At 35.9% G+C, this 25,047-nt stretch overlaps 1 protein-coding gene across 1 annotated transcript in view; it reads left to right on the top strand.

Annotated features, from left to right (window-relative positions):
* Positions 1–25,047, top strand: part of CDH2 (cadherin 2, type 1, N-cadherin (neuronal)) — a 194,971-nt gene that overhangs the window by 126,855 nt on the left and 43,069 nt on the right. Inside the window, exons 3-7 of the mRNA XM_004683804.2 lie at positions 5,511–5,737; positions 7,343–7,489; positions 9,290–9,445; positions 13,555–13,699; positions 17,062–17,234. Of these exons, the coding sequence (XP_004683861.2) occupies positions 5,511–5,737; positions 7,343–7,489; positions 9,290–9,445; positions 13,555–13,699; positions 17,062–17,234 (848 nt within the window). The remainder of the gene's footprint in view (positions 1–5,510; positions 5,738–7,342; positions 7,490–9,289; positions 9,446–13,554; positions 13,700–17,061; positions 17,235–25,047) is intronic.

The raw sequence follows: 25,047 nt of genomic DNA, 5'->3' as shown, positions 1-25,047 counted from the left end.
TGTCTGGGAAATATATGTCCTTTTCTCCTGTTAAGAATTCTAAAGTTTCTGCTTCAAATTATCTGAGCATTCAACAAAATTAGTTTTTAATGCAAGGATAATTGTTTTATCAGAAAATATTTCAAGTTAAATTCCTTGATTGTTTTAAATGATAGAATTCCAACTGTACCACATGTGCTTGATAAAATATTATGAATTTAATTAAAAACAAGCTCAATATCTTGACACCTATGGGGTTTATGTAAAGTTATTGATTCAGTTATATTTTCTGCTCAAACTAATATCACCTTCAGGCAATTCATCAGAACTCATATGTTTGCAAGAAGCTGAGGACACTGGCAACTATCCATTCCTTTCAAATATCTAATATGATAGGTTAGACCATCACCTATAAGGAATCAATTTTTTTAATTAATTGACTTTATTTTTGGACCAGTTTAGGTATAGAATTACAGAAAAATTGAACACCCAGTACATAGTTTCCTATCTTCCCCCATTCAGCCCTATTGTTCTCCTTGTTATTATTTTCCATCAGCATGACACATTTGTTACACAAGTGTTAGTACATTTAAAGTCAATAGTTCAGGATCCACTCTTTGTGGTGAGTTCTCTTGAGTTTTGAGAAGTGAATAATGTCATGTATTCACAATTACAGACTCATGCAAAAGAGTTTCACGAATACATCGCCTTAAAATCATATAAAATGTGATAAAACTGCTTCATGTTTTGTAAAATTTGAGAATTTTATTTTGATACTCAGTTCTAACATCCACTAGGAATATACTTTAGTAACAGGAACAACTTGGCTCCAGTGAATTACGTCTTTCCTCTGATAAGAATTGCATGTGCCTGATGTTAACTAAGCCTTATTTCCCTCATATTCAAAGTTCAGTTTTTAAAAAAAGACTTACCTCCCTAGCAGGGGATCAAACTCTTGCTGCAGTGGCTGCGCTTTAACCTGTTGTACTACTAGGGAGGGCCCCAAAGTTCAATTTTAAATTGAATTTTAGTAATTCAAATGACTAAGCTGTATTGTTGTGTGATAATCTCTTTCTTTCTTCCAATTACTTATGTCTACTTTCCTTTTTATGTTACACAGATTTTTGAAGACATATTGTGTCATGGTCCTCCTGAAAATCTTTTTAAAAGGCTATTAATGATATATATACTTAATTTAGAAATTATTAGTATATGTTAGTAACTTCTACATAGCAAGTTGACACTTTTTTTTTTTAAACTAACTTCTATTAGTTCCTTTTGAACAAGTTTCAGTACTTGGTAATAGGTCAGAGGTGAATCTTGTCAAATATTTGAATATTCTAGCTGCATCTAAGTCACAAGTGAAACAAACAAACAATAGGCAATATACTTTGACTAGTGGTTCATAGATGGAATTCATGCACTACTCACTTGTGCTGTGAACTGAATGATTTAAAACAGCAAAGTTTGTTTTCTTGCATTTTGGAGGGCTAGGAGTAAAAGATCAAGTAGTCAGGAAGTTTGGATTCTCTTGAGACCGTCCTTCTTGGTATTCTGTGACCCACATAGTCATTCTGTGTTTCTAGCCAACTTTTTCTTCTTAAGTGAATACCAATCATATTGGCTGAGAACCCACCCATTTGATCTCAGTTACCTAATCACTCCCTTTAAAGGCCATCCCTCCAAGTACAAAGGCACTGAGAGTTGGTGCTTCAATAGGATTTTGGGGGGCAGAATTCAATCCATCACACCCATTGAAATTAGTAAACCTTTTAATTGACTAACTTGAAAACAGTAAAATATGGTTGTCACTGATGAATCACACCATCACTATACACATTCACAGGATGAAATCACGACTAATTTTTACCAAGGACAACTTGGTGAGTCCCCTAATTGACTAGAGAAGGGAAACTATGTAATACATAACATTACTTAAAGCCAAAATAAGTTTATTCTCTGCTTATGGAGAGAAATAACATAAAATTATTAAGTAGAAATTTAATATTAGAACAAATGAGAATTATCATTTGTTAAGAAAAATAGCAAAGCAATTTAACGGATATATTAAGCCAATTCATATATTGGTTATAGTTTAGGTGCAGGGCTGGTAGACAAACTAATTGACTTTAAATAACTGACCTTTATTTAATTTCCTCCACACTATTTTCTCCAGCTTTAAAATCTCTAAGATCAACCTCTTCTCATTCATAGAATGTGCAGAGACCCTTTATAGAAAAAGGTACAATTTTTTTTTTAAAGATTTATTTATTTGTACATACAGAACAGGGGCGGCTAGAGGCTTCACCAGAGACAGAGTGGGAAACAGAACAGGCAGATCGATGAAGTACACTGCTGAGGGGAGCAGCGGGCGGGTCAGGAGAGGTCTGCCACGCCATTTGGTCACCTCCAGGGCAGGCAGGAATCGAACTCATGCAGAAGTGGCTTTAGCTTCTTAGTGCTGTGCTTTAACCCGCTGTGCCACCAGGGAGGGCCCCAGAAAATGGTACAATTTTTAATTCTTACTGTGTGTCATTTCACATTCTTTCCCCCCCTGCATCATTCTGACACCTGAGTCCAAACAGGTAACTGAACACCCAGTGGACAGAATAGTTGGTGATGACAACAGTGTGTGCATTTCTTTTCTGCCTGTTGCACACTCACCCCACATCCTAGGGGGGGATCCAGCTATTCCCTCTGAAGGACATTCTATTTATTCCTTTTTAATACGCAATTTACTCTCACATCATTCTCTTTGCAACCTTTACCTGGCTTCTTTTGTCATTTCATTCCGTTTGCTGTTGTGTTGGAAATTTAAGTTTTAGTAACTTGAATTAAATTACGCTCATGGCTTTTAAGTTACTGGAATTCTTGTAGAGGAAAGAGTGAAAAGTCAACAGCAATGGGTATAGATCTGAATTTCCTTCTCCCTTCTGTAGAGCAGAAATAACAATTCCCACCTTAGGAGGCTACTGTTAAAATATATATCACAATCTTAAGTCTCTTGTACAGCGCCTGATGTTCAACAAATTTTACTTCATTTTTTAACATTTTTCATTACTCACAGACTTCCAAAGTCAAGCTATCTGAAGTCCCTGAGTTTTGTGATTGTTGCCGAATGTTGCTATATAGCAGGTTGAACTTACTTCCAAGTTTCTGGCCTGGTTTTTGAAAAGTTGGAAGATAATTAACCTAGACAGTTGGCTCACAGACCTTTAATGAACATTTATAGTGTCGGGATCATTTCTGGATTCACTGACAGGAAGCCAAAATGAGCTTATCCTCTCCTTATGGAGACAAGAGCTGTTCACATTAAACCATTAACAAGTAGCCATTTATTATCATTGTTACAATAAAAATAAAATGTTAACATGTGTTTCCATGGGCAGAAAATACAAAATTAAATAAAAATGTGGAACCATCTCAAATGAGGACAGAGACTGCCATCTCCCGAAGGACATCTGGGTGGATTCTCCCCCCTCCAAAAAAAAAAAAATGGGGACATGGCAAGGGGAGACGTGAGGAAGAAACAGAGGCTTAGTTTAAGAGCTGCTGCCAGTGACCTGAAGCAACAAAAAGTGGACACAACAATCCAGTTTAGAGTGGTAAAAAAGTGAAGACTGTATTTTTGTAACCCATATTACATGCTTCTAGGTGTCATGAATTCCTCTCATGATAAAAAAAAAAAGGTGCTTTTTATATAAAAAGGTAGTACTTTGAACTCTCAGCAGGGCTCCCCCCAAATTTCACTTTTATTGTCTGTCATAAAAGATAAGCAGCATGTGGCATCATTCTTTGGGAAGGAGTCTCGTTTTTTCACAGGGCAAGTATGGTGGCCTAAAGTATCTTTTGGGCCACCTCTCCAAATGTTTTGCTTTCATATAATTGAGTGTAACACAACTTTGATTTTCAATTTGAAGTGTATGAAAGATGAATGGGGAGATACGTGAGAATATATGGAAAATAATGTATTTAGAATTTACCATTATAAGGAGTTAGTGGTTACTAAGGGAAATAAGCATGTATGTTATTTGACTATAGTTTTGCACCTCCTAATGAATTTTATTTTAAAGATTTACTTATTTATGCATACAAAATTGGGGTGCAAGCCAGAGGTGCAGGGGCAGTGAGAGGATTCATCAGAGACAGAGTGGGGAGCAAAACAGGTTGACTGATGACATATACTTCTGAGGGGAGCAGCAGGCGGGTCAGGAGAGGTCTGCCACACCATGTGGGTCATCTCTGGGGCGAGGATTGAACTCGTGTGAAGTAGCTTTGGCTTCTTAGTGCTGTGCTTTAACCCACTGTGCCAGCAGGGAGGGCCCTCAATGAATTTGTTTTAATAAAACCCAAAAACTGAAGAACTGTCATCAGTTTGTACGTGAGGTAGAAAGAATTCATAAAAATTTTACTTAATCCTTCAGAAATACAGAAGTTGATTTTGCTTGTGTTTTTTAAATGTGCACCTGTTTAAATGTACACTTCCATACTGTAGCTTGTATAATTGTGGTCAGGATATAACATCACTTGCTTACAGAAGTAGATTGCTTTTTCTTTAATCCCTTCATGCCAGTGCCATACAACTTTCCTTCAAAAAGTGATTAGGAAATATATACCTCAGAGACTACTTTTATTAATTTATAATTTTATCTTAGTTTGAATAAGTCTAGCTCTACATTTATGAATATGTATTTTAACTTTAGTTATCTGATAATATACTAGCGTGTTGCTATTGTTTTAATAAAACAGTTTTTTCATCTTTCAGTTATAGGTAAGACAGATAACTAAGACTGAAATACTTTAGATTTTGAAGACAGTTCACATTTTAAAGGATATTTGATATATCTTTATTTTCATTCATGGAACTCTAATCAGCCTCGTGAGGCAGAGAATTGTAAACCATTTTCCTTTTAATTACCACAAGGACTTGTAGTTCTGCAGCACAGTGTGCATTCAATAGTAGTAGCTGTTAACTGCTCTCTTTCTATAAGCATTTAAACACTATATATGAAGGTATACACATATATAGTTATATACTAAGATATGTGTGTGTGTGTGTGTGTGTGTCTGTGTGATTATATACTGTCTTAAATTATAACTACTCCCTATCAGGAAATGTGTAGGGTATATATGATAACTAAAGACAATTTGCATGGTGGTAGTAGATGTCAGATTGCTGCATAAACACTAAGAGGATTTGTTCTCTTCTTAGTGAATTTGTATCTGGTGCCTAAAGATTGATTAGGACTAGAGAATGACAGGCAGTATCAGTGAGACCATGGGGATTCTAGGGGCATATCACCCAGGTTCTAGAAATATATGAGGGAAAGGGATTTGGAACAAGCTGATGCAGAAAACAACTTAGAAGCATATTGTGGTTTTGTCTAGAATTTCTTTAATAATGTGAAAATAAAACCTTCATGTCTCAAGTTACTGTGTTTAGCTTCTAACCTAAGCAGTATATTGATTTAGGTACTGGTTGTTTTGCTTTTATTGTACATTTAGGCATATGTATTTATTATCTTTTACAGTGAAATTCAGTAACTGCAATGGAAAGAGGAAAGTACAGTATGAAAGCAGTGAACCAGCTGATTTTAAGGTGGATGAAGATGGCATGGTGTATGCTGTGAGAAGCTTCCCCCTGTCCTCTGAGCATGCAAAGTTCTTGATATATGCCCAAGACAAAGAGACTCAGGAAAAGTGGCAAGTAGCAGTAAAGTTGAGCCTCAAGCCAACCTTAACTGATGATTCAGTAAAGGTAAAGTATCCAAGTATGGCATTGAAATTATTTTGGAAAATTACTCATATAGTTGGAATTAAATACAGATTTGCTTTACATCACATTTATGGGTGGCCAGTATTTGAATTTTTATCAACGTTCCATTATTTTAATGGTGTTTTGTTGTTTTTCTGTCTCCTAAGATACCGAGACTAAGTATATTATAAGCAATCAGAAATTGTATTTGAAAAGAATCTTTACAATCTGTTAAATATAAGCGCAAAACAAGCAATTTTTTGTAAGATGTCACCAGTCAAATTTATTAGATTTATGGTAGTAACAGGAAAGCATTTCTGGCAAGGAGTATAGGGTTTTTGTCTTGTCCCTTAATAATCCAGTTAGAGAGTATGAATTATACATACCATCGACAAGACTCTTAACGAATGATATACTCCCTCTGGTGGAAATTGTTAAGAGCCAAGATGAAATAAATATGGTATATTTCCAAAGAATACAGTTCAGTTCACTGCAACAAACCTTTATTGAGCACTTATTTATGTCAGTCATTATGTTGGGAATTTTAAATAAGATACAATAACTTCTTCAATTAAGTTATGATAACATGATTTTCTGAATATTCTAGTTCTTTGAATGAAATCAAAACAAAGGGCATCATATTCAGGTATTCTAAAGTTCTTGATTTCACTTATATTTTGTATGTTTATTAAACTGTGAGCAACAGGAACATCCACATTCTTTTGTATTTAATTTTAAATGTGATATACATATTTCAGAATCAAAGATGACTAGATATATTAGAGCTAAAAGATAGCATTTTTCTCTTACACTAGTGTTGAGTTTTCATTATGTGAAATACAATTTGTTAATCAGTTAACTCTAACGAGAATCATATTATTTGGGTAATATAAAGTGAGACTGGTAACTAATCTAGCGAAAGAGTGCTTTTGTTGTTGATGCTTCACTGTGTCACAACAAACTAGCTTGGATATTTGCACTGAAGCAGCAAGAGCTAATGGCTAAAACGTCTACAGATATAGGGAGAAATAGAATAAAATGTTGACATCCAGCAGAGATTAATACCCAGTGTGCAAAGTGGGTCATCTACAGCATCCATCATGGCTGACATAGGTTTAGAATAATTACAGCATTAATTCTGTGGGATTTAATAGGGTCATAAATATTTGAGACATTCCTTTGCAGTATGTATTAAACTTCTCTTGGAATTCAAATTATATTTTAGCACATCAAGATCTAAATTTAATGTACAGTAGCACATTACCTGAACTGTGGTTTAAACTAATGAGAAATATATAAAAGGGTACTATTAAATTATGCTCAATATTAACTACTATCTGAGGTGGTTTATGGAAACTGCAAATAGTTTACACAGCTGTGTCACATAATTAATTGTTTGGAATTCAGTTTTTCAATGAAAAGTGAAACTCCAAAATTTAATGGTGTGTTCTGTTATTTTTAATAAGGGAGGAAAGGGCCTCCAGACTTATTTTCTTCTGTGTAATAAACAGTGATCCCTGTGCTATCGGGTAGACACTGATGTTGATGTACTTTTAGAAATTGTTTTTCCTAATATTCAGGAATGTCTTATTATGTTTTAATACAAAGGAATCACAAGAAATTGAAGAAATAGTATTCCCAAGACAACTGACTAAGCACAATGGGTACCTACAAAGGCAGAAGAGAGACTGGGTTATCCCTCCAATCAACTTACCAGAAAACTCCAGAGGACCTTTCCCTCAAGAGCTTGTCAGGGTAGGGTGGCACAATTTTGATGGTCCCTGTGGTATATTAAATGATTAAGTGTATTGATTACAAATGATTTTGTTTATATTTTTCACATGGGTATATCATAAGGTATATGTGTGTGTGTGTGTGTGTGTGTATCACAAGGTATATGGTATATATATCATGAGGTGTATATCCATATAGAGAGAATGTGTGTGTGTATACACACACACACACACACATATACACACACATACACTATATATATATATACACACACACACACACAAACACACCCTACCTTATGATACACACGCACACCTCAAATATATTTTTCAAAATGAAGTATCTATCTATAATATGGTAAAAAGTCTCATCTTTGGTTGTTGTTGTTAGTGGATTACTTCTAGGGAAAGCTGTCTGAGGTTCTGTGCAGTGTGAATATTAAAGCTGGTTCAGTATGCGAATATTTACATCTGAACTACATGTGTTCCCAGCTATGTCCTACCCATGCCCACAACACCCCCACCCCTTAGATTCTGTCTGCAACTGCCCTGCCCATGATGAGCTTTGCCCTCTACAGATAGCATCTGGCCCAAAGAAAGCGTAAAGGGCAATCGTTACTAAAAATAGCAGCACCGAGTCCATTTGGAAGTTTCTTACAGAAAAAAAAAAAAAAAATGACCTCTGATACCATTAGTAGAATCTGTGGAACTGTGTAGAAACACAGATTTTCAAAATTTGACAAGGTTTTTTTTTAACCCATTTACTTCAAAAGCATGGATTGGATGCAGAGAAATTAGAAATACAGATACTCCCACTTTTAGTAAAGTTAGCAACCTGTTGTTTGTTACAAAAGGAACATAACACAGAGTCATTATATTCCCATTTATTAGAATGCATATGTTTCCGTATATGATTTATTTAGCATTCTAGTTCCTAAAAGCTGTACTTTGTTAGTCATTTATTTATAATTCAAGCTTAACAAGGAATGTCATAAATTCCAACTTAACTATTCTCTATTTTCTACTTTACTAGTGAATAAGAAAGAAGATGATTTTTGTCTTAAATTTAAAAACTTAAATTCTATTACTAGATTCAGTATACATTCAGTAGATGCATACAGAAATCTTATTATCACCTCTAAACAGCATTGCTGTCTTTTTTCTCGAGTGCCTTTTCCCTTCCTCTCCTGTAACCTGTTCCTGTGCCCGCTCATCTGTAAAGCTATTTTTCCTGAGAATTGTTGTATTTGAAGAAGACAATGAGCCTAAAATGGGTGTAATTTTTCAGAGTAAACAAGTGTATTTTAAAATCGTTCTTCATGTGCTTTGTTAATAGTAAGTCCTACTTTCAAATGATAGGGAAAGTTCTGGATGCAATGAATAATGTCTGTACAAGTACAGAAAGCTGACTTCCAGGCTCAACTGTAGTATTAGAAGTACCATGTGAAGCTATTTCATACCATGTTTAGACAATTATTTTTACCCTGACACAAAAAGATAAACAATTTTTACATTAATTAAATTAGATCCTTGTTACTAGGTTAAATATTCTGACCTAGAAACTCCTAGGATAGAATTTGATTCTGTTTAAAACCTAACATTCCTTAATTTGGACATTTTGCCCTACTCTGAGAGAGTGATCTCTTAGATGTTAATGTTGCCTCCAGTCCTTCCTGGTGGTGGGTGACATCTCTTTTTGAAGCCTATCACCAAAAAGCAAAGAGGTACAGGAAAGTTTCAGTGGTTTGCTGGGACATGTCTTGTCTCTGACAATGAGCTCATTTTGTCTGTGGTTTAATACGATTGTCTTCTTGATCCTCAGATCAGGTCTGATAGAGATAAAAACCTGTCACTGCGGTATAGTGTCACTGGGCCAGGAGCAGACCAGCCTCCAACTGGTATCTTCATTATCAACCCCATCTCAGGACAACTGTCAGTGACCAAGCCTCTGGATCGTGAGCAGATAGCCCGGTTTCATGTAAGATTTCAACAACTAATAAGTATATACATTAATACCTATGTATTAATATTCTTCAAGAAGTGATCAGAGTTTAATGTTTTCTCATAGAATCAATACTGAGAACTTTAGTAGCAGAAATGTCCATATAGCCCTTTCAATTTATGTTAATGCATTATTGTTTTATAGAATTAATGAATGCTCATGGCTGAAAACAATATTAAAGAAGTGCAGATTGCCTCAAATCTCATTATTCCACATGTTGATGTAGCCAAGAACTTAAGAAAATAAATTTATATCTAAGAGGTCAAGACAGTAGCATGTAAAATCATATAGATCACAATACCTTTATGTCTGCATAGTATTCCATTAACTGTCTAGATCATCTTTTTAATTATTGTTTCTTGTTAATGGATATCTTTGCCTTTTTATCTGTCCCTGCTGGTCTGATTATCACCATTAAATAGAGTCTTTAAAAAAAATGGATAGCACATTTGTATTTTGTTTTGTAGGCTGTATTCTGTCCTGAAAGATGTGCCATTCTGGTATTCTCACCAGAAACCAAAATTTCCCTTTCCCTCATAACTGCAGTAATTCATTTGATCAGTCTGCTAATTTGAGCAAGTTCTCTTAGATACAATAACTGTATTCTTGTTAATTTTAGATTATGGTCTCAGCCTTTATATTTTATTCACTTTCTGATTCACTTATAACAGCTTTTTGTTCATTAGTTATATTTTCATAATTTTAAATATATGGATTTTATGCTGCTATATGTATTATAAATGGATTTACCAATTTAAAAATTTATCAAAAAAAATTAATTGCCTAATATTAAAATACAAATTCCACAAATCATCTTCTTTGTTTTCCTACCCACTTTGCACATTTTCCTGAGAAAGAATCACAACATTTTTTTCATGGAGTTTAATACAGAAACTTAAGTTGACCTTTATTCTCTAATTTCTACATAAATAACTAAACTTTTAATATAATTTCCATTTAAACAAGCATGCACATCTTAAAAACTTTTCAAGTAGTAAAAAAAAACTTTTCAAATAACACAAGGAAGATATTAAATATAATTGATACTTCTAGTACTCAAAGTAATATTTTTTTTTCCTTTTTTTATGTCACTTTGACAGTATTCGGTGAACTGTCACTTTATGCATAGATTCATAAATGTATCCTTTTGAATTGGACTCATTCTCTGAAACCAGCTTGTCACTTAGCAATCATAAGATTTAGCATCTTTCCTAGCCTGTAAATAACTTTATTTAGATTACCATTTTTGATTGCTCCAAGTGATTCTGTTGAATGAATGTAAGGTCTTTAGCTAACTACTAATTGGTAGATATTTAGGAAATTTTGTGCTTTTAAAATTTTATTTTGTAACTGTATATGATATGGCAACGAATCTCTCTCTGTACTTTTCCACATTGTATCCTTGAAATAAAGTCTAAAATTGGAATCCCTTCGCTAAGTATAGTGTATACTTATTCTCTAGCATTGCTGTGTTGTGTTACACTAAACAGGAGATAGACTTCCTCTGCTCCATTACCAATTCCAACATCTTCTTTAGTACCCATACTATTTATAAATAAAAATCATCTTAATACTTACATTGCACTAGTGGAATATCCAATCAGTGGGCCCTATTTCTAGCTTGTGCTGGATTTCCTTTAGAATTCATTTAAGAGCCTTTATGTTAAGGATGTTAATGCTTGATTGTCATTTGTTTACTTAACCCTTTTGTTTTTGTTTTCACACTTTGCTCAATTGTACACTACTGTAACTGGAAGCTTTTAGCATTCAAATTGTTTGGTTTTTTGGTGTGTGTGATAATTTTGATAAATTTGATTTATGTTTAGAGGTAGAGTTTCCCCCCACCCCCGTGTTGTCACCACACACGGCATTCACCAACAAAGCACCCACCGTCACTTTATGTTTTAAATTTAAAATACTTTAAAAACTAAAATTTTAAACTCTGGAGTTTATTTTAATTGAAAGTAAAAAGAAGGAGGGCTGTACATCTGCTTTGTTTTTCCTTTACGGTAGCCACTTGTCCCAGCACCATGTATTGAGATTGTATTTCCTTTGGTTTTTCATCAATGCTTAATCTACAGCTTTTTATCCCATGTGTTTGATTTTAGATTTACTTTGTCACTAATACATTTGCTGAAGTTTTGCACTTATCAAAACTTTAAAAATTATTGCCTTTTGGCCCTCCCTGGTGGTGCAGCGGGTTAAAGCACAGCACTGAGAATCTAAAGCCACTTCCGCATGAGTTCGATTCCCGCCTGCCCCGGAGGTGACCACATGGCGAGGCAGACCTCTCCTGACCCGCCCGCTGCTCCCCTCAGCAGTGTACTTCCATGATCTGCCTGTTCTGCTCCCTACTCCGTCTCTGGTGAATCCTCTCACCCTCCGCAACTCTGGCCTGTACCCCAGTTCTGTATGAATAAAAAAAAAAAAAAAATTATTGCCTTTTAATTCAACGTTATTAGGAAAGTTTAGAACTGAAGTATTCTTTTGTGTTAACATTTTTAAATTATAGATTCAAGTTATTTAATATACAAAAAAAATTGACACTTACAAAAATTAAATACTGATATCTGGTTGAGCAAGACTTCCCTACATGTACTGATGAGAATATGAGAAATTAAAAATATTTTAATACTTTTTAATTAATATTTTAATCTATTAAAATAATCAATTTCAATTTAATTAATGTTTTAATTCCATGTGTTAGTCAATGTTCCCTCCTCCCAAAGCTTTTGATTATTTTATGAACGCATTCTTTTAAATCTTTGAAGGAAGAGGTAACTATTGCTTTTTTATATTACTCTACAACATAAAGAGGTAAAATGTCCGCATTTTCCACAAAGTGCAGATCATAAGTAGGGAATCTTGATAAAGATAGACACAATAGACTGGTCTTGTTTAGTCTCTTATCAATAATGTAAATAAGGTCAATACAGAAATTCCTCAATATCTCTTATTACCTAAATTCTTATTCTCTAAATTTGTGTGGTTAAAACTCAAGAAACATATATTTGCCAGTCAATTTCTTGGTAATTGTTGTTTTCCAGATTCTGACTACTTGTACATAATAAAGTGAACTAGCTTCCTTACCCCCCACAAAGGAATTAATTATAAAATTTCAAGGACAGTTCAGTATTAAGAATCCATTACTGTAATAAATTAAGAAGAAAAAAAGATTATCTGTAGGTGTTGAGAACAATACAATTTGCACAATTTTACACATTAAAGAAACCTCTAAATAAAAAATGTCAATGCTTCTTCAACCTGATAAAGCAGAGCAACAGAACCAACAGTCAGTGTCATTCTTAAATGGAAAGCCATAGAAGTATTCCTATTTAAAAAAAAAAAAACAAAAAACAAAAAACAGTTCAGTAGAACATTACATAGCTATTGAAAAGTATGAAATGGATCTCCATGCACTGGATAAAAAGATTGTGATGATTCTGCCCCAAAATAGCTGATGATTATATTTGTTTAAAAAGAAAAAAGAATTTTAGAATAAGTCCCATGAATGGAGAACTCAAGTGTGGGAAAGAAACAGCTGTCTGATACATTCATGGACTTTTAACATTTATGAGTGTCTTTTAAAAAAATTAGTGTCAACACTCCCTGTACACACTTAATTCTTTCTGGATTCTTTTCTGTTCTCTTGATCTCCATGACAACTTTGTGCCAGCACCACGGTTTTAATTACCCTGACTCACATGTACTGGTTTAGCAAAGGATTTTGAACTGGGCAGAACTAGCTTTGGAAATGTGCTCTGTCAACAGACAGCGAAAATTACTTAACCTTCTCAATTTTCTCAGCTTCAAATGCTGACAAGTTCTACCTCACTCATATCCCATTCACAAAGCTCTGATCATAGTGCCTAGCGAATAAGAATTGGTGGTGTTTTCTTTTGGTAGCTACCGTAGCTAACCTCATTATATGGAGTTGGTCTAACTTAAATTTTGATAGGAAGAGTGACTTTTTTTCAGGTTCACAGTCCATCCTCGCTATCTCAGTGCATGGTTAATTGTATATGTTACCTGTTCACTTCAGATGTAAAATCTGTACATACTTTGTTTTCTAATGACTTTTGCAGTTAAGGGCACATGCAGTGGATATTAATGGAAATCAAGTGGAGAACCCCATTGACATTGTCATCAATGTCATAGACATGAATGATAACAGACCAGAGTTCTTACACCAAGTGTGGAATGGGACGGTTCCTGAGGGATCAAAGCCTGGTAAGTTTAAAGACAGCAATTTGAAGACGACCTTAGGAAATGCAGTGTAATCCAGTACTAATAGATCAGCAAGAAAGGGAGAGATTTTGATGAGTCTTTTAGTGCCATTTTCTTTCATTCATAATGCTTTTAGGGAAAAATGGAAAGTAACTTGGGGAAAAACTGATTGAAGAGAGAAAACAGGAGAAAAGCACTCTACCCACAGTGTCTTTTCCCACCTTCGAATCTGAGTTAATAATAGGGTCTGTAGTCCTTACATTCTGCCATGGTTGATACCATAAATGCAGTAGAAAGTAAGCATTGGAGGTTCTTTTTGTTTCTGAATTACAGGTTTTATCATATTCGTTGTAGCAGCAACCTAACACGCACTTAGAGAGCCCCAAAGTACTGGGGCTTCCTGAGGCATACAACCAGGAGTAGCAAAGAGGCTTGCTGCCAGCTGTTACTGCTGCCCTATCACCACACTGGATATTTACTCTGAGGCTGAAGCTAATGCCATTTGCTGCCATTGCTTTTAAACCAGTGTCATGGAAAGTGACCCAGCTTAGAAACAGCAGTTGCCATGAGCCTCTCACCATGAAGAGGTGAAGTGGTGTTTGACCAGGTTTTTAGCTTTCTGTACTAAAAACACTGTAGACTCAGTAACAATAGAATAGCCAGGGCATAAAGGCCTATTTGGTTTGAAAAACCAGTGGACAAGAAAAGCAGTTGGTAAACAGCAGGAAAAGGAAATATTTAGCTAGCATTCCTGAGGTGATACAGTGTTTGGAGAGATTCAGTTAGCCCTACCATTATTATTATTATGAGTTTAGAATATACCTTCTTGCATTTAAAATGTTTTTATTAGAGAAAATGTCAAGAACTTACAAGTGAAGAGATTAACATAATGACCTCCTTCTCTCTGTTGCCATCATTCATCATTAATACTAACATGTGATCCATCTTCCCCTCCTCTAATTGTTTTTGGAAGCAAATCAGAGATGTATGGTTTCCTCTGCAAATATTTCGGGATATATGTCTAAAAGATTGGGCTTTTTTTTTTTTTTTTTAAACAGAACAAAGCTACTGCTGCTCTAACACTGAGGTGCTAGTAAGCCGTAATATTGATATTATCATGATACCTTAGCTTAGGGATTCATGAGTACACCTGTCAAGGCTAGAGAAAAATAATGTTGATCCCATCAAGGTCATTGAAAAAAGTGTCTCCGTGAGGGACAAGAAATCATATAATCTACAAAAATTGGGTAGGAAGCAGTGGTTGGGAAATCAACATAGCCTTTTAGAGCCAATGGCTGTTTGAAGACCACAAAGCCTGGTAGAAATTACAGCCCTCTGCTCTTGTGTTTAAAAACATCAATATTTCAAATTGTGTGTGTTGTATATTATCTTTGTCATCTGTATCAGTTTATACATAAGCCCATTTATAGATCTAAGCAGCCCATTTATAGATTATTATAGATATAAGAAAGAAATATCTTTCTTCTACTGATTATTTTTTCTTGTTTACATACACTTCTGTGTCTTCTAAAAAGAAACAGAGGTGATGGTGGGGGTGAGGATGGAGAGGGAGAATGGAGTTCTACAGGAAGCTGAACCTTCTGGGGCTCTTCCTAGTTACATTTTCAGAGTAACTTGAAATACTTGAGAGTGACTTTAAATACTTTAAAATAAAGCCTGTTAAACATCTCCATCTTAAAACACAAGCCTTATATGCATATTCTAAAGATAAACAAATGTACTTTTTTTTTTTGGCCTAGAGGAGTTTTTTTTTTAAATAATTTATTTTCCATTTTTTCTCTACTTTTTCTAACTTCATTAAAAGTACTGCTTCATTGGCCCTCCCTGGTGGCACAGCGGGTTAAAGCACAGTACTAAGAAGCTAAAGCCACTTCCACATGAGTTCTATTCCCGCCTGTCCCGGAGGTGACCACATGGCACAGCAGACCTCTCCTGACCCGCCCGCTGTTCCCCTCAGCAGAAGTACTGCTTCACAAAAAATGTTAAAAATAAGCCATGAAAGATAGATTTTATTTGTATTTTATTATGAATTTCCATAAAACCTTACATGAATAAAAGACTCTCAGTGATCATAAGAAGTACAAACACTTCATGAGTATATTTTCTGTAGTGGTTTGATAAGTTTGAAAACACCCTTCTAGAAAAAGTTTGATAATACCAGTCTTGCATTATGATCAGTATTTTGGTACAAGATTCTGAATCACTCTTTATTTTAACCATTCATTCTTTCAGTCATTCAGTGTATGTTTATAGAGTTTGGGCTGTGTACTCACCGTGCCCTTTGCTGGCATGAGGATGCGCCAGTGGTAAGCTAGTTCTCATGTGTTAGAGCTCAGTTTTTTAAGGAAAAGAAAGAAAAACAATGTAAACCCAGCAACATTTTGAAAAAATTATAAAGGTGTAGGGGTAACAGATAATCAAAGAGTGTCATGTTTAGAGGGACAGACTCTAAAAAGATTTAAATAATCTGACCACATGTTGGTTAATTCAGGAGCAGAAATCAACCAGATGAAGGAATAACAATTATTATAAGGCTCTAAAGGACAAGGAAGCTTAGCGTACACTCAAGGAAGGAAGACTAGAGATGGAAATTTTTATCACCCAATTCTTATAAAACTCCCACAGAAAAAAAACATCTTAAATTGCAATTACTTGTTTTTTCTCCATTTCTTAATTACCCAGTTTGTCTAGCTAGTTTGAACATACCTGATAGTGACGCTTTGTAGCTTTCTTTTCCAAAATCTCTAATAAATTGGTCCCTGAATTTGTGACAGTGTTCTTTTAATCTCCTAGGAAATAGTAAGCCACAGTGCCAACCCCCTATTCAATGTACCAAAACAGTAACGCATGGAATGATTCCTTATGACCTGAGTAAATGGGCTGTGCATCATTATGCTCACAGCTTACTTTCAGAAAGTGACTTAGACATGGGGGATCATGCTCAGCCTGTCACTTTAGATGCTATTCCATAATGGGAAAAAATACAACATAGGGAAGAAATCAGTGGCCATAAAATATGTTTCTAAAAGCATGTATATTATTTGCATTTTATATCAATGAAGTTCTGAAATGATCCATGTTTTGAATTAGAGAGTGAACTTGTCTTCTGTTGGGGGAAAATTAGTCCTTTATGAATGTATGACTTTTTAAACGTCTAACTGTTTAATCTGTGTTTTATATTTTTAAGTGAGTATGATTCTTATCGTTAGTGTTTCTAATCAAATGTAAATGCTTAAGTTAAATGTTTTGAAAAAGTGAAGTTGAAATTGATTAAAAATACCCTCTATTTAGGAGACCCCGAAGTGCAGGGTGACCATTGATTTTTCCATGTGTACTGTGTCTAGGAACATATGTGATGACAGTTACTGCCATTGATGCTGATGATCCAAATGCCCTCAATGGGATGTTGAGGTACAGAATCCTGTCCCAGGCTCCAAGCACCCCTTCTCCCAACATGTTTACAATCAACAACGAGACTGGTGATATAATCACAGTGGCAGCTGGACTTGATAGAGAAGTAAGTCATCCAAAAGCTGTAAAATTGTTTTCATCTTAAAGGTATATGGTATAACATATACTTTATCTCCAGACACTATTTTATCTACAATGTTGTTTAAAGATCAAGTTTCATTAAGAAATTGTTTGTACTCCTGTCTGCAGAACTTTATCTGATTAAATATCTGTGTACTGGATAAACCATTGCTAGTCTCTGTAATATTGCAATAATTGACTAAGGTAAGCCAATAACCCTCTGGAATCTAATTTTAAAAATCCTTGGCATTTTCTCAGTGTTCCTTATGTGTAGAGGTTTTTATGAGGAATTAGATTCAGAATGATGCCCAGATAATGTGTGTGTAAATTTAGGCTAATTTTTGGCATTCAGGTTTTTAAGAGGCTACAAATAGCATGTGTGTGATTAGATTTTTGTCCCTGTGGATAACCTGATTTAGTACAAAGATGATTATCTCCTGTATTAGATCTTACCCTTTAACTCTAACATTAAATTATTTAACAGGTCTGGATGCTAATAACTGCCTTTATTTTACTGACAAGCCTTTGAAGATATAAATAGAGAGGAAGATACTTCTAACAATATTTTGGTGAAAGAGCAAAAGATGTTGACAGCATTGAAATGTTATGCAGTATTACATTTGAGAGGGAGTAGATGTTTCGGGCAATTCCAAATTGGTTCCCTCAGCCCACCCTGTCCTCCTGCGCATGTCTGTGTTGTTGCTGATGTGATTCCTCCTTTCAGGAACACCTTGCACTGTTTTGGGTCTTGAAACTTACAGTTCTCTATGATCTAATACAAATGCTGATATTCTTTCCTGAAAACCTCAGCCCTAATGAATCTTATACATCTTCTGGATGTCTTTAGTCTGGTCTGGCCACTTTCTGACAGATTCTCAATGCCATTATTGGCCATCAGTAGTCACTGTGTAAATTATCAAAGTGCCAACTCACAGAGATTCTTGCTTTGTAGATTTCTGGCTGAGGTAGCTTTTGTAGTAATGAGACATTAGATTATTGTTGTCAAAAGGAAACATCTACCATCATAAATAGTATTGACTAGGATTTTAGGAGTTGGCTTTCATGACACTTTATTTGCCTTAGTAGCATTCACTTGAATTGAATCGAGGAGAACACTATCATTGCAATTAATTATATACACAAGATAGTGCTAGAAGCACTATAATAATGTAATATGAACCAACAAGAATACTCTGTTCACTTCTGAGCTGAGCACCTCACTTAGGAGTTAGAGATATGCCTATTGCCTTGTACCTATTAACTTCCAGGTATCAGTGTTTCTTATTTTGGGGGGATGTTTTAATGTCAGGGATTGTTGAAATTAATTTCTGCAATAGTATTTTTGTTCAATGGTATTTAGGACACGTGTCTTTTTCACCTCTTTTGTTATTGTGTAAAATACTCTTCTTAAATGTCAATAAACTCAGTGTGAGTGCCACCGAGTTTATGTCTGAGAATATGGGAGTCATTTTTCAACGTTCTGTGTTAAGAGCCAGCTTGCTCATATACTAGCAGGAATAGCTCAATTTTAATATTTCTCTCTGAATGTGAGATACAGAAACGGGGCTTCATCTTGCTTTCATACAGTAGCACTGCCATCACATTTAGCATGGCTGTTTTAAGACAACAAAAAAGCATCAAAAATAAAGATAGTTTTATGAAACTAACCATATCTAAAAATCAAAGAGACTGTATTTAATTTAGAAGATGCAAGTCTGAAGTATGACTGTCATGGTGGTTAAGTCTATCTTGCCGTGGACAGAAGCAGCTATGCAGAAATGAATGTGGAAACGGATTTGGAACTACAGAATCATGGATTGGATACAGTATGAGAAATAGCTTCTTGACAGTGAAATTATTAAACACAACAATGAGTTACTAGGGAAAATTATGGAAAACCTTCCTTTTTCTGAAAGTCATTTAACAGGAAAAATACATCTATCTCAGATGGTTTATGGTAATTTTGCCTGAGGCCGGGGATAAATTACTTTGACTTCTACAGGCTCCGTGCAGGCTTGAGATTCTTTTATTTCTATTAGAATTCACAGTTTCTTTCTGTCAAAAGTCATTTCAGTTGTCATTCTCCCAGGATATATGACACCTTTAAGTGATTGAACTCCTAATCATTGAAATGCTTACTGAGGTTCGGCTTTTTATTTTCTTTTAATCTCCAGGTTTTAAAATGATGTATCCGTTCTTTTCCTCAGACCTAAAGCTATACCCTCCACATATCCTAGTCTTCAGTTTTTATATCTCCACCCTACTGCTTGTCGCATTGTTTGATGATGCCTTTTCCTGGCATCTCCCTCTTTTCTTCACACTTTCCTCTCTCTGTTGTCTTCTGCCTTTTTGTGTGAGGATTGCTAAGGAAGCATCTCCACTACAGCACTAGGTTGACTTCTGACTCAGACAGTTAGGGTCTTTTTGACTGTTGGTATATTAATCTGAAATCTCTAAGCCCACACCTGTAAATGGAGACTGTCACCTTACCCACTGCAAGACGTCTGTAAAGGGTAGGTCACAGAGGCGTGAGCACCCAACACCATGCCCACTAATAGCAACGCTCACTTTTCCTGTTGCCACCAGAACTCTGCTTCAGCCTTTGAAGAGTGAGCACTGGCACTTTTACTCATCCATGTTTTTGCTGGCATAGAAAGAATTGTGCTTCCTGTTTTTGAAACCTGATAATCAGTTTATTGTGGACCTCAACTCCTTCTTTTATTCAAAGGGGTGTTCTGTTTTCTGTCGCCCCTGTCTTCCTTCTCTGTCATTCCTTCCCATTTGCCCACAGGTTCCTTCATAAATTCCAAACACATTGCATCTTCCCTGTCATAAAATGGCTTCTCAGAACCCATTGGATAAAGGGAGAGGTTTTTTTATTTTTAAATTGTGCTATTTCACATTGAGATATACACACTGGCACACACTGGCACACGACAATGTATATGATTAAGCGTATAAATTCAAAACTCCCATACCCATCACTAAGGCAACTGTGGACTACCTTGAGTCCAATGGGCCCCCTCCCCCCCCCTTTGCTTTCCACCCTCTCTCTATAGAAACTGTAATTTTCTTTTTTTTTTTTTTAAAGATTTATTTATTTGTGCATACAGAACTGGGGTACAGACCAGAGGCTCAGGGGCGATGAGAAGCTTCACCAGAGACAGAGTGGGGAGCAGAACAGGCAGATCGATGAAGTACACTGCTGAGGGGAGCAGCGGGCGGGTCAGGAGAGGTCTGCCACGCCATGTGGTCACCTCCGGGGCAGGCGGGAATCGAACTCATGCGGAGGCGGCTTTAGATTCTCAATGCTGTGCTTTAACCCGCTGTGCCACCAGGGAGGGCCGAAACTGTAATTTTCAAGCCCTATTTCTAGGTTTTGTTTTGGGAACTTTTGTGTTTCCTTTGTTGTTGTTTTTTTCTCTACATTCCACATATGATGAAATCATCTGGTATTTGTCTTTCTCCTGAAAATTCAGAGCTTTTAAAAGTGGCATCCCAGACCTTCTGTGACCTTGACCCCAAAGGCTTCTCTAACTTAATCTCCAAGAATTCTGATATGAGCAAATAATGTCCTCACTCTACAACTGCATGCAATTCCTCTCACCAACCTGAAGCTTTATATCCTCCTTTTCCCATTGTTCCCTCTACCTGAAGATTTCTACCCTCTCTCTACATAGCAGACTAATCCTCACTCAGTGAGTGATCTGTACATTCATCTGAAATGCAGAGACTATGTTACATAGACAGCGTGCCTGTATTCTCGTCCCAGCATTCACTGATGCCAATGTGTTTCTCAGCTTTTCACCCTCAACAGGAACCCTGAAGAAATAGTCAAGTTACAGTATTTTTCTTCTTCATTTTAACACCAGCCTCTTCAAAAGCATAACCCGTAGTCACTGCTGAACTCCCACTCCTTCCTCATCTCCTTGAAATCTGGCTTTCTGCCTGCTTCCCTGACTCTCAGCACACACTTGCCACTGTGTATTCTAACTTTCTTGGAAGACATTAATATAGTGGAGCAATTAGTAAGACAGACTTTAGACTCAGACTTGAATTCAAATCTGTCTCTGCCACTTAAAACTGAGTGTCAGTGAGTAAGTTTCCTTGTTTCTTTAAGTATTGATTTCCTCATCTGTACAATGAGGATAAAAAAATCAACCTGCCTTACGAGATAGAGTGCTTAGTATTGTCCGTGGTAAGTACATAGTGTTCAGCAAGCACTATCAATATTTACAATATTTGATACAATATATACAAACTTAGAAGAGAGGGGTACTATCAGCCCCATTTTAAGATGAGGGGACTGGGATTTAGCACTGAAGAATTTGAACGGCCGTAGACATGTATTTCCCTCCAAGTTCTGCTTATTACGCTTTAATTTGTCTGTCTTCTAAATCAAATGTAAGCCTATCATCTCCTTAAATTCTGTGATCCCTGTGAATTTCCTACTTCAGGTGACCAGAGCCATCTTCCCTTCATAGTCCTAATATCATGGTCTCGCCTCTCATGCTACTGCCAGTCTACCCTTGATCTGTATTTAGTCATCAGATCTCTCTCAATATATCTACCCCCCGATGCCTCTTGTAACCTTTCTCACCTCCTGACTTGGACTACTGGCCCCTGTTAAAGATGCTTTCTGCCCTTCACCCTACTCTTACCACAGCCACACCCAATGTACATTTGATTCCTTGACTTACTATCAGTCTCCATCACTTAATGACCGTGAGGATCTCTCTGGTTTTGGTCAATATTTTATTAAAGTATGACATCTACTAGACATTTTATAAGTAGTTGTTCAATGAATGGATGGAAGTTCACCTCTTCATTTACTTATATCACGCTAGTGTTTCAAGAGTGTGATGCACCCATATAATGATTGTAATCAATAATCAATATTTTTATTTGGAAGCCTCCAAAGAAATCCAGAGCCCCCAGACTTCTAGGTACTCTCTATCAAGCAGACTGCTGAAGTATAAAAATTATATTGCATTTGTTTTCACAGTTTCATTTATGGCAAGTGATAATTTTCCATTTATAATAAATTAACTTAAGCTTTTAAAATGAGAGTTAATGTCAAGAAAAACAATGACTCATGATATAGAAATATGAGGCTGTGACAGAATTGGGAAGATGGTGAATGAGTCACCATAGTTTGGGAAGCAGTGAGCTAGTTTATGCATACAGTTTATGTTTTTAATGAATAATGGTAACTAGCTATGTAAATAAGATGATTTTCACCAAAACCGAAGTGGTTTTATAATGGAATGGTAGGCCCAACGTGCTTGTCCATTCATTCATCCAACCACTCATTCAGGAACTTCTAGAGCCTGCTTATTCGGTGTCAGACATTATGGTGTATTACCAGCCACAGACACAAAAACAAAGCAGGGGCCCTGGAGAGCGGCATGTGGTAAGTGTGTGCGCACATAGCAAGGAAGGACAGACATGTGGATTGCTAAGAGTGTTATAAACCGGAAGCAGTGATAGAGCTCTGTGTTGATAAGCAAACAGCTCTGCTTCAAGAACTTTCAGAAGTCATCTCTGAAGTGAGGTTTAACTTTGAGTCTGGCAGACTAAGAAGGGGGCGGGGGTGGAGGGTGGTTGTAGGCCAGGTTTTCTCAACCTTGCTACTTCTGGTATCTTAGATAAGGCATACCTTTATTGTGCTACCCTGTCCTCTCTCTGATCAGGTATTTTGCAGCGTCTCTGACATCAGCCCATTAGATATCAGTAGCACCCTGCCAGCCCTCAGTTGTGGCTATTGGAAATGTCTAAGGAGATTGCCAGTTCCTAAGGAGGATGTACTCTCTCCCTGGTTGAAAGCCCCTGGTCTAGGCAGAAGGAAATGCCAAATGCAATGGCATAAGGTCATGGCAGTCACCTGACTTGATAAATACAAAGTGCCCCAGGTGTGGGGAAGTGAGGAGAGGTGGGAGCTGGTTTTGCAAGATAGGTGAGTCACAGAGAACTTATCCCACAGAGCACAGAAAGTGAGAAAGTGTTTTTCAGCAAAGTCCCCTTGATCAGATGTGGGACTAGGAGGGTGGGAAGTCAAATTCTTATGAAATCTAAATGTCAGTCATGCAGAACCAGATGCCCAGTGACTAAATTGAGCAAGAAACTCTAAATAGTTTCGTTGTCTAAAACTTAGAGTTTGTGTCTTCATTACTAAGTGTTAAGAGCATGCTACTGAGCAGGCATTTGAAAATGGAGATTATGGTATTTGCCAAATGGGTATTGTTGTTATTTGAAGAGCAAATGTATTTTAGAAGTAATATTATTCTTTCTAACTTACAGATCTCAAGACTAGCCTGAAGCAATACAAAAGTTCTAGTATTAGCTCATCATCCCAGTATTGTTACTCAATAGAAATTGTATATATTATGTTTTATAAACGTAAAGATCTTTGCAGAGTAGGCATTAACAAAGAATCTTCTCTGTATAGTATCTATGTGGAATCTCTATCTTCTTTTTAAAATTACTTTTTTTGAGGATTTGATTCTGTTATAGCAGCTAACAAAATCACATTTCAAAGGCATAGCAGATTTTTCTCTTCATGATTTTTTTCTGGGAGGCTGAACTGAATGCCCCACAAACTTATCTCACCACTTTAAGAGCATTAAGCTGAAATGACACTCATGATTTGGGAAAAGAAATCATTAAGAAATATTTTAGGCTATGTAAGCAATATGGAATTAAGAAATATTAAAATGGTACAGCCAGCAATGTACCTTTGTTTTGTTTTATTCAAAAATGTGGTATTTTTCTCTTTCAGAAAATAAAAGCATTAAAAAAAATTGTTAGAGATGGGCATTTGGGTGGACAGAGACTTAAAATCCAGTGGATGAGGTTTGGTTTTCCTCTCCCCCTTTGTCTCTCCTTGCCCTTCACACTAACAGCAAAATCAAAAGCTGCAATTTGTGTCTGTTTTATCCAAGCTCCAGAAGTCCCTTAAGAGTGGCCATTCATAATGTTCACTATATTTAGAATCAGGGAAAAATGCACTAAGCAGTGACAGTTTATTTTTGTATGAAAAGTAGGTTTTGCTGCTCTGAATGTTTTAACATTTATGAAAATGATCTATATATTTTTTAATCTGCGCAATTCCCCCAGAGATTTCAACTGATTTTAAAATATTCATTTGGCTAAATTTTGTTAATATAAAATATTATCATCTAGAGCTTTATTCTTCTTCAACAATCTCAAGGTTTTCTTTAAGATAGGCTATGGTTAGCTTAGCTATGTCTCCCCTTTAACAAATTCGATCTGGCATTTGAAAATGGTGATACCTATTTGGTAATAGTAATCTACATGTAAGTTCACCATATATATTGTGTGTGTGCTAAAAAAAGTGGACACATTGAGTGATCATACCATAATGGCATTCCATTCAGTATGCAACTATTAAATACCTACAATGTTCAAGGACTGAGGATAAAACAACCAGTAACTACTTAGTTTTGGACCACATTTAAGAATCCTATATAGTTGTTAATGTAACGTACTCATGGGAGTTAGAAGAAAATGTATTAAATGTTATAGTTGAAAAAAACATAAAAATACATAAATATAACATATATATATATATATATTTACACTTTGTGAATTATATGCACTTGCTTCTCCCTCTCAAGATCCTCCATTGTCTTTAGTGTCATAAACTAGGCAGAAATGAAAATACGAGTAAGTAAATAAAAACCAAATGACCTGAATCCTCGATCACAATGTTATGAAGTTCAGAAGAGGGAATGGTGGAAGCCAGATGGAAGTTTCAGCTTAGCTGTGAATATCACACA

This window comes from Condylura cristata, unplaced genomic scaffold, assembly GCF_000260355.1.
Source record: "Condylura cristata isolate star-nosed mole 26May11 unplaced genomic scaffold, ConCri1.0 scaffold00016, whole genome shotgun sequence".
NCBI classification, from domain to species: Eukaryota; Metazoa; Chordata; class Mammalia; order Eulipotyphla; family Talpidae; genus Condylura; species Condylura cristata.
The sequence above is the reverse complement of the archived record's forward strand: the minus strand, read 5'-3'. Positions and strand labels throughout refer to the sequence as shown.